The sequence below is a fragment of the Chlorocebus sabaeus genome, chromosome 1, assembly GCF_047675955.1.
Source record: "Chlorocebus sabaeus isolate Y175 chromosome 1, mChlSab1.0.hap1, whole genome shotgun sequence".
NCBI lineage: Eukaryota > Metazoa > Chordata > Mammalia > Primates > Cercopithecidae > Chlorocebus > Chlorocebus sabaeus.
The window spans coordinates 16,312,088-16,333,335 of NC_132904.1; the positions used below are offsets into that span (position 1 = coordinate 16,312,088).

Genomic DNA, 21,248 nt, shown 5'->3' on the forward strand with positions numbered 1-21,248 from the left:
TTGAAATGGGTGAAAGCTCTAATGTAATGTTATTTTTTACATTTTGTAACACTTAGTCCAAGCTACTCTCAAATCTTGATTAAACATTTTAGAAAAAATTATGTTTTAGTGTTTGGGAAAAAAATTATGTTTCGTCGCTTAAGGTGATAAATTGTGCTCAGTAAAGAACTTTAAAAGTTCATGCACAGCCAACGGGTTAAAATGCACTAATTGGGTTCCCAATTCTCACAAAGGCCAGTTATCCTGGACCATTCAATCACCAAGGAGAAAAACTGAGAGCGTTCCCATCCCAGGATATGGGAAGTCCCTGAGCTTCCAGCCTGGTCCTTGCGGGAAAAAATGGCATGCTTTTGCTTTTGGATCCTGTTCGTGCTGCCAAAAATGTTCTGTGCAGGGAACGCGTGAGGGGAGAGAAAAGACACACACAATACCTTTAAGGGTAAACAACCTTTATCCCATGTAAGTGGCAATGCAGATGTAATAAGCAAATGATATAATAGCAAGAAAATGATATAACAAGCAGATTTATATAATAAGCAGATTGATATAATAAGCAAATTGCAGCAGGAAGGGGGGAAGGAAAAAGATATTTACACTCACTAGATTATGGAGGATTCACCACCAGACTGGGAAGCAACAGCCTGGGCTCCAGAGTCAGACAGCTAGGCAAAGAGATCCTAGTTCTATAGAGATAGGTACCATGGAGCAGTTCCACTTTCCTAAGCACATTCAGTTATGATAAAAATAGATGAGTTTCAAGGGCTGATACATTACATGCCACACTCGAAGGTGTGTTGTTAAACAAAGAAATTATAGGTTCAAAGAAAGGCAATGTTTACACCCGTGGGTTCAAGAAAAGTCTAAACACATATAATAAAGACTTGCAAAAATATAAAAGATAATGCTCTTTATCTATCAAAAGACTTGCAGAAAAGAACTACAGAAAACCATTGTAAATATAACTGCCTTTGTATATAAGAAATTCTACATCATTTTAGATGTTAAAACATCAATCTCATGCTCACTAGGCTATTTCTCAATGACATATGTATTTAAAAATTTGAGAGAAGAGGAAGAAATATCAGATGACACCACTGGATTAATGCATAAATGACAAACCTAAATTAATTTTAATTTCCTTTTCTTTAGACCTCATTTGAAGCCAAGCAAACATAATGTTAAAAAAAAAATAAACAAACCAACAAAACTATAAATCCATGATTGAGTTTGTTCTCCTGGGACTGACAGATTGAGCCGAGCTGCAACCCCTTCTTTTTGTGGTATTCTTAGTCATCTACCTTATCACAGTAATCACAATGTGAGCATGATCTTCTTTTTTTTTTAAGTGCACAATATTTTTAATTGTTAACAATATAGCTATTGTTACCTATAGGCACAATGTTACACGGCATATCTCTAGAATTTATTCTTGCATAACTATAACTTTATATCTGCTGAACAGCAAAGCCCCATTTCTCCCTCTCCTCCAGCCCCTGCAACCACCTTCTACTCTCTGTTTCTATGAGTTTGACTGTTTTAGATTCCTTGTATAAATTTATTCATGCAGTATTTGTCCTTCTGTGCCTGGCTTATTTCACTTAACATAATGTCCTCCAGGTTCATCCATGTTGTTGCATATGACAGGATTTCAGTTTCTTAATGAAGAATAACATTCCGTTATATGTATATACTGCATTTTCTTCATCCTTCAATGGACATTTAGATTGTTTCTATATGTAGACTATGGTAAATAATGGTGCAATGAGCATAAGAGTACCTATGTCTCTTCAAGATCTTGATTTAAGTTCTTCTGGATATATGCCCAGAAGTGAGATTGCTGGTTTATATGATAATTCCATTTTTAATTTTTTGAAAACTCATCATACTGTTTTTTATAGTGGCTGCACAATTTCATATTCCCACCAATGGTGTACAAGGGTTCCAGTTTCTTCATATGTCACCAATATTTGTGGTCTTTTGTATTTTTTTAAATAAAATAACAGCCATCATAACAAATGTGATGTGATATCATGCTTTTGTTTCATATGCACTTCCTGATGATTAGTGATGTTGAGCACCTTTTCAATTTGATTTATTTATTTATTTTATTACACTTTAAGTTCTGGGATACATTTGCAGAACATGCAGGTTTGTTACATAGGTATATGCGTGCCATGGTGGTTTGCTGCACCCATTAGCTTGTCATCTACATTAGGTATTTCTCCTAATTCTATCCTTCCCTAGCCCCTCCCCACCTTGACAGGCCCTGGTGTGTGACATTCCCCTCTCTGCGTCCATGTGTGTGAGCATGATCTTCTTAATCAGAAACGATTCGATACTATGCACTCCAATGTACGTTTTCCTCAGTCATCTCTCCTTTGTAGATCTCTGTTATGCCACCAACGTCACTCCTCAGAGGCTGGTTAATTTTTTCTTCCAAAAGAAAAACCATTTCCTTTATTGGTTGCTTTATCCAATTTCACCTTTTCATTGCACTGGTGATCACAGATTATCTTATGCTCATAGTGATGCTGTATGACCGCTACCTGGCCATCTGCAAGCCTTCATTATATGGAAGCAAAATGTCCAGGTGTGTCTGCCTGTGTTTCGCTGCTGCTCCCTATATTTATGGCTCTGCAAATGGTCAGGTACAGGTCTTCCTGATGCTTTGTCTGTCCTTCTATGAACCTATTGGGTGAAATTCGGCCCCCAATATTTCACAGGGGTTCTTTTCTATTTCCCGAAATGTTGACTTGTCTGAGAAATAAAGGGAAAAAGTATAAAAGAGAGAAATTTTAAAGCTGGGCGTCTGGGGGAGACATCACATGTTGGCCGGTTCCATGATGCCCCCGAGCCATAAAACCAGCACGTTTTTATTAGTGATTTTCAAAAGGGGAGGGAGTGCATGAATACGGTATGGGTTACAGAGATCGTGTGCTTTAAGGGCGACAAAGATCACGAGGCAGAAGGTCAGGGCAAAACTAGAATCACTAATGAACTCCCATGTCCCGCTGTGCACGCATTGTCAGGGTTCAAGAGGAGAGAATTGGTCTGACTAGAATTCCCCAGGCTGGAATTTCCTAATCCTAGCAAGCCTGGGGACACTGCAGGAGACTAGGGCATGTTTCATCCTTATCTATATCTGCATAAAGGCAGACACTCCCAGGGTGGCCATTTTAGAGGCCCCGCCCTAGGAATGCATTCTTTTCCCAGGGCTGTTAATTATTAATATTTCTTACTGGGGAATGAATTCAGCGATATTTATCTTACCCGTTTTTCAGTAGTAAGAGAAATATGGCTCTGTTCCACTTGGCCCACAGACAGTAGACTTTAAAATTATCTCCCTTTTTCCCTGAAAATCGCTGTTACCCTATTCTTAAGGCGCCCAGATTTCATATTGTTCAAATACACATGCTCTACAAACAATTTGTGCAGTTAATGCAATCATCACAGGGTCCTGAGGCGACATTCATCCTCAGCTTACAACGATGACGGGATAAAGAGATTAAAGACAGGCTTAGGAAATTATAAGAGTATTGATTGGGGAAATGGTAAATGGCCACGAAATCTTCATAGTTTAGTTTCAGAGACTGCAGTAAAGACAGGCGTAAGAAATTATAAAAGTATTAATTTGGGGAACTAATAAATGTCCATGAAATCTTCACAATTTATGTTCTTTTGCCGCGGTTTCAGCCAGTCCCTCCGTTGGGGGTCCCTGACTTCCCGCAACAGAACCCAATGAGATCAACCACTTTTTTTTTTTTTTTTTTTTTTTGGAGAAAGTACATTATATGCACATTTAATTCCACTATAAATTTTTGAGTGGAGGGATGGAGAGGAAGGGAGAAATACATATTACATTAATGGAGAGAATATGACTCAGAAAGTATATACAATGGGAGAAAGGAACCCATTGTTCCAAGTTTCCATATTCTTATTATGGCATATACGGTCGTGATGATTTTCTTAGTATGAAGTATCTCCCAGGGCTGAGTTTGATGTAAAACTGGAGATCAACCACTTTTATTGTGCAGACCCACCCCTCTTAGTCCTTGTCTGCTTGGATACTATGTCAAAGAAACTGCCATGTTCGTGGTGGCTGGTTCCAACCTCATCTGCCCTCCCACTCTCATCTTCATTTCGTACACTTTCATCTTCACAGACATTCTGCGTATCCACACTGCTGAGAGAAGGCACAATGCCTTCTTCACCTGCAGGTCCCATGTGACTGCTGTCACTGTCTTTTATGGAATGCTGTTTTGCATGTGCCTAAGGCCCCCTTCTGAGGCATGTGTAGAACAGGGGAAAATTGTAGCTGTTTTTTATATCTTTATGAGTCCTATGTTAAACCCATTGATCTACAGCCTGAGGAATAAAGATGTTAAAAGAATAATAAGGGAAGTTATCCAAAAGAAACTGTTTGCCAAGTAAGGCAGATATTTTAGTTACAGGTTATATAATACATTCGTATCTTACCAATGAATGAGCATTATAAACTAACAAATCACTTTCTGTCATTGATTGTTTTTTGTCTTTTGTAATTTGCACATGGGAATTGAAAATGTATGCCAAATTATTAGCTAGAGTTGATAGTGCCATCTCAGTGAATTTAAGAAAAAATCATAGAAATTTAAATAGAAGACTGTTACGGCTTGTAAAAGTCAACAAAGAGCAGTGATTCCTTATTTAGTACTCATTCTGGTAGCAAACGATAAAAGAGAGAATGCTAAGGAAATGACAGTCATTACATTTTTATAGTACTTAATAACTTCCAAACTATCTTCGAGACACCTTTCAAACATAGTATATGAGGTTTTCTCCTTTCTTTTATATGGATAATGTGACAATAAAGACACTGAAGTATATCTCAGAATACTACTTTAAGATACAGTCTTATATTTTGAGCCAATGAAATCTTTTTTCATAAAGCCTTTGAAGCAATGCCAAATTTCCTTTAGTAGGCTTTATAAATTTGTTTGTTTGCATTGCCAGGAGGCATTCACATCAGTATGTGACCTCACTTCTCCACTCTGTCATTACCATTCTTATTCTTGCCATTGAAGCAGATACTTTCAAGTGTGTCTTAATAAACTGATTTTTATGTTCTCATTGGGGGAACATGGGAAGTGTCCCATGTGGGATTACACAGTAATTTGGGTGTTTATAGTCTTAACGTTTTCATGAAGCTTCGCATGGGCCTCCATTTCTCCAGAACGATCAGATGTATTAGTCTTTTATCCTTCACAGAAACACATGCTTAGGCAGATGAATCAGTGCAGCAGCATTTAGACACATTTGTGATTCAGGGATATATGGCTCTTCAGCAGGATGGTGTGAATTTTGGGATAATGGCACATATTTAAAACAGAACTACCTTTTGACCCAGCAATCCCATTACTGGGTATATACACAAAGGAATATAAATCATTCTACCATAAAGACACATGCATGTGTGTGTTCATCACAACAGTATTCACAATAGCAAAGACATGTAATCAACCTCAATGCCCTTCAACAGTAGATCAGATACAAAAAAAATGTGGTACATGTATCTTATGGAATGCTATGCAGCTGTAAAAAAAAAAATGAGATTATGTCCTTTGTAGCAACACGGAAGAAGCTGGAAGACAATATCCAAAGCAAACCAATGCAGGAACAGGAAACCATATACTGCATGTTCTCACTTACATGTGGAAGCTAAACATTGAATACACATGGACACAAAAAAGGGAACAACAGACACTAGGGCCTACTTGAGGGTGAAGGGTGGGAGGAGGGTAAGAATTGAAACTCTCTGCCTGTCGGGTACTATGTTTATCAACTGGGTGATGAAATAACCTGTATACCAAAACCCTGTGACACTCAATTTACCTTTATATCAAAGCTGCACATGGACACCCAAAATAAAATTTAAAAAAAGAAATCTGTCCCAAGGAGACGGTTTTCTCTTAATGTGCTGCATCCTACTTAATGAATTATGGATTTCATGCATTCCTTTTCAGGATTATACTGCCTACCTGATTGTAGACAGTTTGATGCATTTTACATAATATCAGTTTGATAGTAAACATAATTAAGAGCATTTGGCTTCAAAACAATAGTAAATGGGTAGAATTTATTATGGTTAGAGTACTATTTATACAAATAATAATACAACATCAGTGACATAGTGTCTAGTGGGCATGACACCATTATAGAACATTTCTTAGCTAGGATTTTGATAATAGCATGCTATAACTTTTGAATAAAAATAGTAAACTGAATAATCACAAACAAGTAACAGTCTAAAGGGCTAGTAGGATGTATTTAGCTGCCTGACCATTGTATCATTTGTGCAGCTAAATCCATTAGCTGTCCCTCTAGCAGGCACACATACTAGTTATTGCAGTGGAAGAAAAATGACATGAACTAAGGAATTAATGCCTTTGAGTAATATAAACAGAGCCTTCTGAAGGTTTTCTATGAAAAATAATATAAGTATGTGTAAAACTCTTCTTTGAGTAAGTATCATACACATAGCTAAATTTTGTATTTTCTATTCATTGCTGTATAAATAAATTAACATTGCCTTCTTTTGTGTGGACATCTGATTATGTGATTCCACACTTAAAATTGTAAATACTTGGCCGGGCGCGGTGGCTCAAGCCTGTAATCCCAGCACTTTGGGAGGCCGAGGCGGGCGGATCACAAGGTCAGGAGATCGAGACCATCCTGGCTAACACCGTGAAACCCCGTCTCTACTAAAAAATACGAAAAACCAGCCGGGCGAGGTGGCGGCGCCTGTAGTCCCGGCTACTCGGGAGGCTGAGGCAGGAGAATAGCGTGAACCCGGGGGGCGGAGCTTGCAGTGAGCCGAGATAGCACCACCGCACTCCAGCCTGGGGCACAGAGCAAGACTCCGTCTCAAAAAAAAAAAAAAAAAAAAAAAAAAAATTGTAAATACTTTGCTCTTTCTAAATGAAAATAACCCATTCATTACTTTTCATCTAACCATTCAGTTATTATAGAGCCAGTTTTATTTCTGTCAGAAAATTCACTTTGTAAATCTTATGTTTTATTACATAGCCATTGTATACCAACATATAAAAGAAAATACATACATACATACACACATACATGAGGGCATTTTTTTCTTCAAAGTGAAAGCTTTCTACCTAAAAATGAGCCAAATCTTCAACATTTTTATGCAAAACAAGGTACCTCTACATTAAGGGAGGAGGAAATGAGGGACACTAGTTTTATAATCTTATAATACCTTATATTCCATCATATTTTTTTTTTTTTTTTAGATGAAGTCTCACTCTGTCACCCAGGCTGAGGTACAGTGGTATAATCTTGGTTCATTGCAACCTCTGCCTTGTGGGTTCAAGCAATTCTTCCTGCCTCAGCTTCCTGAGCAGCTGGGATTACAGGCACACACCACCACACCTGGCTAAGTTTTGTATTTTTAGTAGAGACGGGGTTTCGCCATGTTGGCCAGGCTGGTCTCAAACTCCTGACCTCAGGTGATCCAGTGGCCTTGGCCTCCCAAAGTGCTGGGATTACAGAGCCACCGTGCCCAGTCTCCACAATATTTAAGCAATATTATTGTATTTTACAATGTTAGTAATGCAAGGAACCAAAATGAAACACAGAATAATTGAGATAGAGAAGACTTTACACATCAATTTGAAATAAACATATAGCAAAGCTCTATATTCTCAAATTTCATGGGATGTAATAAATCTACATTTTGATTTTGATACATAGCTATGTTTTATTAAATGATTTCTCAGAGTATAACCTACCACCCGCAACGCTAAGAAAATTAGGGATGCTTCTCCTGTCTCGATCAGAGTGCACTTTGATCCATTTGTACTAACCTGGAACTATGTGTGCACTGGAAGATACAGACTAATAAATGCATCTCTAGTCCCTTTGTCCTCTAACAAATACAGTGCTATACAATTTTCAAATATTCTCCATTCTATTTCAACTCCCTTTCTAAATAAACAATTTTATGCATCATAAATTTTATAAATAGTCCTGATTCTAAGACCTTTGATTGTTAGCATGTTAATATTAACCTCGATGGGGCAGACTAGTTCCAACATAAATCCATAACATCCATTCTCCAAAGGATCCTGGGCCCTGACCAATACTTCTGCCTCCTACTGATTATGCCACTCTTCTGCTCTCACAGTCTTTCAAATCTTTCCTCTCCTCAAATGTCTCACCTGTCTCAACTTCCTACCCCTTACTCTCTTTAGATGACGTCACTGCAGTGTTTATAGGCAAAAGCTGAAGAGTTCTGACGAGCATCTCCTTGTTTTCATTATACTAAAAAGGCAAAAGTTATCTACCCATGTTTTCCTCTTCCATGTTATTGAAAGGGATGGCTAATTTCTCTATTTGTGCTAAGGATCTCATACACACTTGTACTGAAACTTTACATAAATGTAACATAAGGGATTTCATCCTCACAGGAGAGTCTAGCTCCAGGAAGCATCGAATTAAGGTTATGCTCTTGAGGAACAAAGCATATTTTAATTGACTCTTTAGAATTAGTTTAAAAATACTCTAGGGAAGATGCCTAATAAATATGTTGTAAATCTTGCTACCTTGTTTTCATAAGATATGGTCTGTTAACATTAACAGGTAGGTCATTTTTTAAATTTGTTCACTAAAAATACAATGTGTGTGTGTGTAGAGATAAGTATTCCATCAATGGGGAAAACAAGTATTTTTTCCAGTTTCGCTTGACTTTTCTATCCATGTTAGAATTGCATTGATTCTCTCAAATAAATTGTACGCAAGCTCTTCTGATGTGTATGTGAGAACGAAATAAACAATGGCTTTAAGGTGCAGTTTTTGGAGTGGAAATTTTTACAATCCTATGTTACTTTCAAAGAGAACTGAGAGAGAGTGGCTCGAGTTGGAAGTTAAGACTGCTTTTATACATTATCTGTGCATACCTAAACAATATTATCATGAGTGGGTTAGTGGTACAAAAATGGGAACCCAAAAAATATCCACACTTTTCCCAAACAGTAGAGTTGTATATCTACGGTTCAAATGCTGCATTCTTAGGAAGATCTTCTCTGAATGGTCATCCAAAAGCATCCCACATTCATTTTTTCTTCACATAAAATGGTATTGCCTGAAATTATATGTACCTTTTCCTGTGTGTTTAATATCTGCTCCCTCTATTATAATGTGTGCTCCATGAGCTGAAATACTTATTTACTGTAGTAACCCAAGGGACTGGAACAGAAAGAAATTAAGCTATACAGTATACATGAGTAAACAGGCAGCTGACATTACAAAGTGGAAAAAACAAGTCTTCTTTTTGTACCCTCTTAGCCATATATCAGATAGCAATTCATTTCTCTAATCTAATGGTTCCTGAATAAAGGTAAGGCACACAGCTATAAGTTTGAATTGAAAATTCTTTGCTTTTCTTTCTTCATTTTGTGTCTGAAACAATACAGTATCAGAGCTGAAGGGATACCAAAGATCAGACTTCCTTTATTTATCCAATTGCAAATAACCTACCGTTGTCATATTTAATTTTCATTCCTTTGGGCTTTTTGTTTCCTGACAAAGTTTGAATAAAATTACTAAATATGGAGTCCACCAAGAAGACAGGTATAAATGTATGAATGAAGAAAATTACGTATGTATGGCAGAGAGAAATAGAGAATATGTATGTTTGTGTAAGTATGTGGGTTTGATGTATAGAAAGACACAGATTAAAAAAGACATATAGGAAGAAAATGTTATGTAAAATCTCTGATGTGATTATTGAAACAAAAGAAGTAACTTGTCACCTAAATAGATGAATCAGTGAATGATAAATGGATGAAACAAATGCCAAATCTGAATCAGACAGAAATCCTCACATTCTTTGTCACTTTAAGTTTTCAGGAGATAAGAAGATGTTCTCCTCAAACCACACAATACTGACAGAATTCATTCTCTCGGGACTGACAGATGACCCAGTGCTAGAGAAGATCCTGTTTGGGGTGTTCCTGGTCATCTACCTAATCACGCTGGCAGGCAACCTGTGCATGATCCTGCTGATCAGGACCAATTCCCACCTGCAAACCCCCATGTATTTCTTCCTTGGCCACCTCTCCTTTGTAGACATTTGTTATTCTTCCAATGTTACTCCAAATATGCTGCACAATTTCCTCTCAGAACAGAAGACCATCTCCTATGCTGGATGCTTCACACAGTGTCTTCTCTTCATCGCCCTGGTGATCACTGAGTTTTACATCCTTGCTTCAATGGCATTGGATCGCTATGTAGCCATTTGCAGCCCTTTACATTACAGTTCCAGGATGTCCAAGAACATCTGTATCTGTCTGGTCATTGTCCCTTACATGTATGGGTTTCTGAGTGGGTTCTCTCAGTCACTGTTGACCTTTCACTTATCTTTCTGTGGCTCCTTTGAAATCAATCATTTCTACTGCGCTGATCCTCCTCTTATAATGCTGGCCTGCTCTGACACCCAAGTCAAAAAGATGGCAATGTTTGTAGCTGCAGGCTTTAATCTCTCAAGCTCTCTATTCATCATTCTTCTGTCCTATCTTTTCATTTTTGCAGCGATCTTGAGGATCCGTTCTGCTGAAGGCAGGCACAAAGCCTTTTCTACATGTGCTTCCCACCTGACGACAGTTACTTTGTTTTATGGAACCCTTTTCTGCATGTACATAAGGCCTCCATCAGAGAAGTCTGTAGAGGAGTCCAAAATAATTGCAGTCTTTTATAGTTTTTTGAGCCCAATGCTGAACCCATTGATCTATAGCCTAAGGAACAAAGATGTAATCCTTGCCATGCAACAAATGATTAGAGGAGAATCCTTTCATAAAATTGCAGTTTAGGCCTGTGTTTATTTGCATTCATGAACTGCTTGTGGGGTAACATTTATTTTCTATGGAAATAGATTGTTTAGTACCTAACAATTCTATATGAAAATACTATGTTTACTTACTTGGGGGGTAAATTTTTAACTAACTTAGCCTGAGAGAAATTCTGGAAATTCATCTCCTTTGAATATGATGGACCACAGAGCCATAGTGAGGTTCAAGATAGGGTGGATAATTTTACACTTTTAAAAAAATGAAATTATTTCTACTTCAGTATGGTGTCTTGAACAATAGCTCAGTCACCTTTGTAACTTATTGTAATCAATGTGCAAAAATATAAATATATGGGTCACTGATATGTTAAATTTTCTGTAAGTGTTCCCCCAAACCCATCTCGTAAATATCTAGAGAAGCTTCTTTTTTGTTCATGTGGTAATACTGATTATCGTCCTTGATTCTGAAAATCAACTCTCAACACCTTTTTATGAGTTTCCAAGTGTATAGATCCAATTCTATCATCAAACTACTTTAATTGCATTCTGGGTATGTTTTCCAGTGCCATACCTCTGACTTAGGACTAATTCAGTAGGAGTCAATAGGGTCTATTAACTGCACTCTGCATACCCATAAGTGTCTTGAAACAGTATACAAATAAATAGGGGTGTATATCTCTTTCTGGAGGAAATACGCGATGCTTATTTTGCTTCATAAAGCTTTCTGTGGCCCATTATTTTTAAAATAAGGGTGTCCTAGTAGTCCTTGAAGCTGCTATAGAGAAAATCAATCTCGGAGAGGCTACCTAAGGAGACACATTAATCTATGCATTATTCGTCAACTGCATATTGATGACTGCATATTGATACATACGTATTCAGCCCTAATAAATTGCCTCATGTGTTTGGCATTTTAACATTTTGCACTCTGATATTAACTAACACCATACAGAATATGTTACAGAAAATGTATGATATCAACTACTATATCTACTATAACGTGTTCAAATGGTTTTCCAGAATATTAATCAGACGACTTGGAAGTTTTGTAAAATGGAGGTATATTCTTGAGTATCATCTGATTAAGTCTGGTTCTAGCCAAATCCTCTTTCAGAAACTGTATCTGAAAAAGAAGGAAGGCAAATTTCGGTGACAAGGATTTAATATTTACATTTTAGCACTATTTGTTTTTGTATTTGCTTGGTTTTGGCAATGATGGTGGGACAGCAGAGGAAGGTGATCTTCAGAGACAACAACGAATCAGAAAAGCTGGGAATTGAGTGACACAGCATCCACACTTCCATTTTGAGGACCAGCGTCATTTCATCTGTGGAGTACTTCTTTACCTTATGAGAAATTTCCATCTGTTAGGCAAAGCATTGTATTTCATTTCTAGCAAGCAGAATGGTCTGATATCCAGATTTACAACCCTATTTGAAAATTGGATTTTAGAATGAGTGCAAAAAAATTATATATTTGGCCTGAATAACTGTGTGATTCCATTTATTTTCTAGTTATGAGAATTGCTCTGGCTTGCAGCAACCATTTTTAAACTTTGACATCCTTTTACTCCAAACGATTGACCTGTTTCTAATTGATTTTTTAGAAAATACTCTTTTTATTTCTACTTGTGATTTAATTTTTTCCTTCTGCATGTCTTCGGGTAAAAGTCACCTCAGAAATTCTTCGGAGATACGATAGAACATAAATCGACATGAATAAAAGTAATTATAAGAGTTGCAATCACAGTGTAGCGCTAATTTTAAGATCACTTTTTTTTAATCTTCATAAATGAAATACTGAGAGAATTATTATCTCCATTGACAACATTGGAGCCTGAGGCACGGAGAGATTAAATTTCTTGCCCAAATTCATTGGTCACTCAGTAGGACAAAAGCAGATTTCTTGGTTTCAAGTTCTCTTTCTAATTCATACTGTAGTTGTTATTAGAGAAATTCTCAACACACTTCAAATGCTTGTGGAATGTTGGAGATTATGAATTGATGAGATTATTGCTATAGATGAAATAGTGGTTATTATATGATAGTTATATGTATCCTAAGAATAGCTAATGGGAATTTCTCTTGAAAATTCCAGTGAACATAATTTATAGACACTATAATTAAAATTATCTTAATGTCCATGTGAAGGGAGAAAATTTTGATATATAGAAGACATATATGCTATTTAGGTTGCATTTTATTAATATATTTTCCCATTTATAAAAACATACATATTCATATTAATTAATTGCCAGGTACAGAAAAATATGAGGAAGTAAAATTTATGAGGGACCTGTCCTAAGACAAGGGATACATTTTCTTTGTATTTTGTTACATTTCTTCTCAATAAGTTTATATGCTTACATATGTTACTAAAATGCATCAAGCAAATGTGAAATCATTTATCATATACAAATTTGAACACTGATTTTCACTTGATAATATAATGTATGCAACTTTATATAGATTAAATATTTCTGATAAACATCATGTTGAATGTCATATAATAGTTAGATCATATGACCTTAATACAAAATAATACATATCAATCGTAGAAAACTGACTGAACCATATTAACATACATAAGACATAGAAGCAACATTTACTTATAATCACCTACCTGAAGAGAGCTGAACTCAGCATTCACTTGTTTTATTCCATTTGATTATCTTGCAAACCATGATTCCATCATATCAATGTACCTTAGTATGTTTATGACTGATGTATCTGTGCATCTCTAATTGTTCCTTTTGTATATGTTCCCAGAGGTGGGATTGCTGAATTAAATGTTTTGAACGCTTTTGAAACTCCTGCTAAATTTTTCTCCGGAAAGCTTCTAGCAACTTAAACCTGTACTAGTAATATTTGAGAATGATAATTTCATTATAACTCTATCAGTAGTAGGAGCTCTTGTTTATGGCTATTTGCTTCTTTGATGTCTCAAGGGAAGTCTTAGAAAATAATTCTGTTCCAATACGCACAGAATAAAAATTGAAGCATATATTTAACAAATAAAGGCTATACATAAGATTGATAATTTCTCTTCATGCTATTGCTAATAATTTCTTGCATGAATAATATTAGTATTTCTATTTGGAAAAATGTTACCTTTTGTTTATTGTTGTAATGTAACTTTTCCTCATCCTAAAATTGAATAAACAAGCACTTATATGGAGTTATTGGCTTTTCATTGCAATATTTGATAATTTGATAGTGATATCATGAATTGTTTTAGATGTATTCTTGTACTATGTTGTAATATTATAAATTATTTTTCCCCTCATATCTTTAACCAATTTCCTCCCACTATTTATTAAGCAATGCTTTGTTTTTCAACTGATTTGTGATGTCACCTTTATTATACCATAAGTGAATCTATTTCTGCCTATTTCCTCTTTATCTTTGGCCAGAATATACATATATTTTAAACTAAATTCATATGATTAATGTACACTTAAAATATGCTTTAATTTCCGGTGGAAAAATTTTATCTTCAATTTTCTCTTAGGAGACTGCAAATCATCTGATGATGACACAAATTATGCATACTATTATTCAATTTAGAAACTATATGCCTACTTTATATATGCAAATATATATTTCAATGTGGCTATACATGAAATACACATTGTAAATTATTTGAAAAACAATGAAAACTATTTTCCTCTCTATGGAGACCATAGGAAAACTGCTATGGTTAAGTTTGTTTTCCAGAAAGGCAGGAAAATGCTTCTTGGCCTATGAGTGAGGAGGAAACATTTAACCTTGGTCTATTAATTCTATCAATTATTAACACCTTTATACAAACATTTATTTTTACACCATGCCAGTGTTCATAATAAAACATTTTTTTCAACAAATATCTCTAAATACAGATTCTTTTCTCTAAGTAGGCTGACTTTTTGCCAGCAACTCCCCATAAAAGAACTGACATGCCCAAATATATTCTTCTGCTTTGAGTTATTTCGAAGACTTAAAAAAATCTATTAATTAGAATAAAAATAAATATTAATTAAATAAAATAAATATTAAACATTAATTAATTAGAGAAAAATTACTCTGTGCTTTTTAACTGTGGGAATAATTCACAGTAATATAGTTGCTTTAATTTACAGTAAAACTATTTCAAAATAAGAGCCACCCTACAGTCTGGCAACGTATTTGCCACAAATAAGACAAAGTGGCAAAATTATTGAAATATGTTACATTAGTATATATCATTTGAAGCACTAAAACATGACTATATAAATAAATGTTGAAGACTATATGTAGAAAATAGATTAAAATACAAAATGCTAAAATTAATGCAGAAAATAGTGGCAACTAAAAACACGAAATACAATACTGTTTACGTGTCTATATTTAAGAGAGCTGAAAAAGTCTAGTAATTTCATACATTGATTGATTAATGGTATAAAATTTTTCTAGAAATAAATACAATATTATTAATATTTTAAGGGGTCAAAATGTTTCTACAATTTTATTCAGCTATTCCAAATTTAAGAATCTACTGAAGGCATAATTAGAAACTTGTGTGAAGAGTTTCATGGTGATGTTCATTTTATAATCAAGAAAAAGGAAACAAATGATGGGACTTCATGTCTAAAACACCAAAAGCAATGGCAACAAAAGCCAAAATTGACAAATGGGATCTCATTAAACTAAAGAGCTTCTGCACAGCAAAAGAAACTACCATCAGAGTGACCAGGCAACCTACAGAATGGGAGAAAATTTTTGCAATCTACTCATCTGACAAAGGGCTAATATCCAGAACCTACAAAGAACTCAAACAAATTTACAAGAAAAAAACAACCCCATCAAAAAGTGGGCAAAGGATATGAACAGACAGTTCTCAAAAGAAGACATTCATACAGCCAACAGACACATGAAAAAATGCTCATCATCACTGGCCATCAGAGAAATGCAAATCAAAACCACAATGAGATACCATCTCACACCAGTTAGAATGGCAATCATTAAAAAGTCAGGAAACAATAGGTGTTGGAGAGGATGTGGAGAAATAGGAACACTTTTACACTGTTGGTGGGATTGTAAACTAGTTCAACCATTATGGAAAATAGTATGGCGATTCCTCAAGGATCTAGAACTAGAAGTACCATATAACCCAGCCATCCCATTACTGGGTATATACCCAAAGGATGATAAACCATGCTGCTATAAAGACACATGCACACATATGTTTACTGCGGCACTATTCACAATAGCAAAGTTTGGAATCAACCAAATGTCCATCAGTGACAGACTGGATTAAGAAAATGTGGCACCTATACACCATGGAATACTATGCAGCCATAAAAAAGGATGAGTTTGTGTCCTTTGTAGGGACATGGATGCAGCTGGAAACCATCATTCTCAGCAAGCTATCGCAAGAACAGAAAACCAAACACCGCATGTTCTCACTCATAGGTGGGAACTGAACAATGAGATCACTTGGACTCGGGAAGGGGAACATCATACACCGGGGCCTATGATGGGGAGGGGGGAGGGGAGAGGGATTGCATTGGGAGTGGTACCTGATGTAAATGACGAGTTGATGGGTGCTGACGAGTTGATGGGTGCAGCACGCCAACATGGCACAAGTATCCATATATAACAAACCTGCACGTTATGCACATGTACCCTAGAACTTAAAGTATAATAATAAAAAAAAAAAAAAAAAAAAGGAAATACAAGTAGCTCCCACTTAGACCATACCATGTAACAGAAAACTTTCTATATGGGAAATGTGTCTCAGTTTGCATGGTTCTTACTTAGATACTACAAAATCTCAAAGTGAGGACTGCCTGCATTTGGTAACTGGAAAAGCACAGGCATCTACCAGATGGGGTAGAAGCTGTTTCTAAATAACTAGAATGTCATCAGCCTTGATCATGAAGGAAAGTATAAAGTACAGGTGAACTTTTTTTTTTCTTAGAATGTTATACAGTCATTAAAGTGAGGATGTTCCTAGTTAAGGAAAAGGTAAATCATTTTGTGTAATACATTAGTTACAAAGATATATCCAATGCTGTATACAGATATCTTGTAAAATATTAGGGATAAAGAGAAATAAAACTTATTAATAGCTATATCCAAATTTTCCATGATAAGCAATCGTTGCTATCACATGTGAGAAAATAAGCTAACAAAAACCTCATATGTTCAGTTTAGTTCAGATCACAGAATATATAACTACAGGATACTTATTTATTAACAGTAAAATCTGAAAATAAAAGCAGGTAAAAGCAAGGAGTTAGAAACCTGTTGTAGAGCATGATGGCAGAAGAAGAGGTGCTCGGTTCTGGTTTCCAGCACAAAATGACCAGTTAGCAACTTCTCACAGGTAAGAATGCCTGTGAAAATTCCATAACCCTAGGGAAAGGTGGGACACAGTCTTGGAGCATAAAAACTGGGAAATGTCACATTAGAAGTGTAAGAAGAGCAGTTCCACTTTGACTGTGTTGCTTTTTTCCCGGCCAAACACAGTGTCACATTGAAAGGAATTTCTTGGGGCTGTGTTCTCCAGTGGAGAAAAGAGAGCCCACGGCAGACATCAGCTTCCCTATGTTCCAGGGCACTTCCCAAGAGGCCTAGCTCTGTCTAATCTTGTGGGGAATAATGAAGGAATTGGCAGGGCTTGATCCCCTATGGTCAGTTCATAACTACCTTCTTCTACTACCCATTCTGTAGAATGGTAGAAGTAGTAGTAGTAGAATGGTACCCATTTGCCTTCAGCAAGCACCTCAGCAGGTCGTGGGTTTTTACCTGGTGGAGTAGCACAAATCTTCATTCCTGATGGATCTGGGCCATTTGTAGTTTTGCCTGGATTGGGTTGTTGTAGTTTCTCATTGACCTTAATCACAGGGCATGGTAATACTGTGACGCCCTATGAGATCACCTGTATTCCACAAATAATCTTCGTTAACCTCCATTGTGGAGTAGTAGTTTGATTTCATCTTGATAGTCTGGGTCAGTCACCCCAGCCAACACTGTACCTCCCTTCTTAGCCTGTTGACTTGCAGGAGGAGCTCAAAGTGGCCAGGTGGCACTTTGATCGAATCGTCCATTTCCAGTTTGATCGAATCGTCTTTCTGTCTTCTGGTGGCAGCGTTCCTCCTTCTGGAACGAAGACCTCTAGGCCCGTAGAACATAACGTCGCAGAAACAGGAAGGAAAATTTTGCTAGTGGGTCAGTAGAGGTGATGGTAAGTGGTGCCACTTCCACTTCTACCCCTTGATTCCTGCCTTCGTGGATCCTGGCTATGGGAGAAACAGTACCACATATTGGATGCCTACTCAGAGCATATAAAGCCCTGCAATGTGTGTGTGTCTGTGTGTGTGTGTGTGTGTGTGTGTGTGTGTGTGTGTATGTGTGTGTGATGTGTCTGCCAGACTAGAGTGCAGTGGCACAATCTCAGCTCACTGCAACCTCTGCCTCTCAGGTTCATGCAATTCTCCTGTCTCAGCCTCCAGAATAGCTGGGATTACAGGCATGTGCCACCATGCCCAGCTAATTTTTGTATTTTTAGTAGAGACAAGATTTCACCATGTTGACTAGGTTGGTCTCAAACCTCTGACCTTAAGTGATCCACCCACCTCAGCCTCCCAAAGTGCTGGGGTTACAGGCATCAGGCACCATGCCCAGCCCCTGTAATGTAGTATCAACTAGTTGTTATTGTAACTGTTACTTCAAAAGGCCATCCCGCCTTTCTATCAATCCATCTGCTTTAGGATAATGAGAAACATGGTAAGATAAGTATATTCCATAAGCATGAGCCCACTGTCTTATTCTTTAGCTGTAAAGTGAGTGCCTTGGTCAGAGGCAATGGTGTGTGGAATACCATGACAGTGAATAAGGCATTCTGGTAGTCCACGAATGGTAGTCTTGGCAGAAGCACTGCCTGCAGGATAGGCAAACCTGTATCCAGAGGAAGTGTCTAATGTGACTAATCCACTCTAGAATTCTAATCTCCCTAAGCTTTTGGATCCCTTCCTCTACATTAAACCAGGGAAGATCTGGCATTTCAAGGTCGCTCACAGTAGGCCATCCTTTGATCCATGTTTCAGTTAATAAACTATTAGAACCTTTTTTAACTCCCTGATTTGTAACATTGAGTGCAGTATCTCTGTTTAGTGGGCCCATATGAATAAATTCAGCCTGATCCAACTTTATATTCCTCTCACCATTATCCCACACCCTTAATATCCATTCTTACACCTGTTCTCCAGAATTCTGCCTATATAAATTAGAAAACTCAAGCAACGTTTTTAGGGTGTGGCACACCTTGTAGACTTTTGGCTTACACCAACTAGTACCAGATCTTGGAAGGAGAAAAGGGACTAAAATCTGAATGTGTATTTGCTAAAGACGACGACCAACCAAAATAGGTTATTTAAATATTTGGCTCTTCTGAGTCCAAAGCTACTCTTTAAAAGGAAGCCATATTTAACCACTCCATGTAATATGTAATTATGTCTTGACTTACAAAACTAGGTAATGCAATAATTAAAGGTATTTGGTCACCATATTTTTTTTTCTAAAAAAAGAGAGAAATATGCAAATGATTTACCTACCAGCTTACACAAACAGGCAAAGCAAAAACAAAAGCACTTGTCAAGGTGGACAAAAATGCTGCTACAGTTAAAAATCTGCATATACTCTGTACTTTGTCATTCTTAAAAATGTATTTCTGTGTAGGTGGTTTATTGAAATAGGTGAAAGCTCTACTGTAGTGTCATTTTTGAATTTTGTAACACTTTTTGTAACATTTTGTAACATTTGGTGAAGAAATTATGTTTCTTCACTTAAGAAGATAAATTGTGTTCATTATAGAACTTTGAAAGTGAATGCTCAAACTTACAAAAATTGACTGAATATGAATTACTTTACAATTATGTGTGAGACTCATCTTCAACATTATATACTCCATACACATGTTTTCGGTGTTTTAAATTATCTCTGGGTTTTCCTAAATTCAAGTTGGAGAAACAGAATTAATTAGATTTATAGCGCACTCACTATAGAAAACATATTTTGGAAACTTGTTTTACCACATGCCTGCTCAGCTGGATGGAGCTCCTGTGAAAGAACAAGGCAATTACATAGAATTTTACACAGAATTGTAAAAGCTCCATTTTTTTTTTTTTTACATTTTCTTTACCTTATCTGATGGCACAGCACATACATTGCAACTCTTACCCTGAAAACTACTATCACTTCTGAGTGTTTATTAGATAACAGCTGCAGGTGTGCAAAGAATTTACAAATGGATAGCCACATTCACTGCCAATGATGAACAAAGTTTATTTAACATGTGCAGTATCTTTGTGATACAAATATTATCCCTTATTTGGTATGGATGAAAACCCTGAAGCTCAGAAGAACGAAATAATGTTTTCCAGGAACACAGCAAGAGCTAGGGTTTCAATTAAAATGTTATTCTCTTAGATATTTCTGTGCTGACTCTAAAAACACCCCAAGCCACATAGGTTTATTAAGATGTTTAACTGGGTAATTATTTTTATGGGTAATTATGTTTCAGACAGTTTAAAAATTTTACAGATATAAAATATATATGAAAAAGATATATATGTAATGCATATATATTCATATTTCATATGAAGAAGACACAAGAGGAACACTCAGTGTCTGGGTGAAAAGAATGGAGTTGGATACTAGGTTAATAGTGGTTGATGAGATAAAAAATAGTCAGGGCCATGACTTACTTTCCTGGTGTCATGCACTTTCCATTGACAGCATTTCTTCAAAGTTGTAAGTTTTGTTAAGGGAATAAATTAATAAAACTCTGTAAGATTTTAAGATAAAGGATCTCCCGATATTTTCAAAGCATCGTTACAACTTTTTTAAAAGTTCCTAGCAATTGTATCAATTTCTTTATTCTTATTTTCATTGTAGAAAAAATTGATTTTTGAGATATTTAAAAGTCATAGAGATAATATTTGGCCATGGAAAGGGTCCGAAATGGGAGGAGGAAATTAAAAAGGGCTGAGATTCCTGAAACACATCCATTGTTCCAAAGGAGTACCAAGCACGATAAAAAGGAGGCAGAGGATTGAATGACTGAAGAAAAGATTTTGAAGGACACTTTGAGGTGTTCTTCCTACACCTTCCATCAACTTATCTCAGGGAGGTGAATGTATTAGTGAGATTATAAAAAGAGTTATTGCTTTTTATAATCAATAAAAATTGCTCTTTATAATCAATAAAAAGGTGCCCTGGCTGTTAGTCCAAAACATCCTTTTCTTGTCTATGTGATTGGTAAGGATGCTGAAGCTGTTCATGGCTGTGGAAAGGGAAGGAAAGAGGAGAGTTATCCCATTGCTCTACTGTATCTGAGTGACTTCACCTCAGAGGAAAGGAACAGAGAAGCCTGTCTAAAACAC

At 36.4% G+C, this 21,248-nt stretch overlaps 1 protein-coding gene and 1 pseudogene across 1 annotated transcript; both read left to right on the plus strand.

The window, feature by feature from the left end:
* Positions 1-1,211: 1,211 nt before the first annotated feature.
* On the plus strand, positions 1,212-4,431 carry LOC140713319 (olfactory receptor 5M5-like; annotated as a pseudogene).
* A 5,486-nt stretch (positions 4,432-9,917) lies between these two features.
* On the plus strand, positions 9,918-10,865 carry LOC103235593 (olfactory receptor 5M1). The gene has a single exon (XM_037997608.2). It carries the CDS (start codon positions 9,918-9,920, stop codon positions 10,863-10,865), a length of 948 nt encoding a protein of 315 aa, XP_037853536.2.
* Positions 10,866-21,248: the final 10,383 nt, after the last annotated feature.

What these genes read in the sequence shown, in the direction of transcription:
- LOC103235593 (XM_037997608.2), top strand. Translation starts at nt 9,918, where the DNA reads ATGTTCTCCTCAAACCACACAATACTGACAGAATTCATTCTCTCGGGA.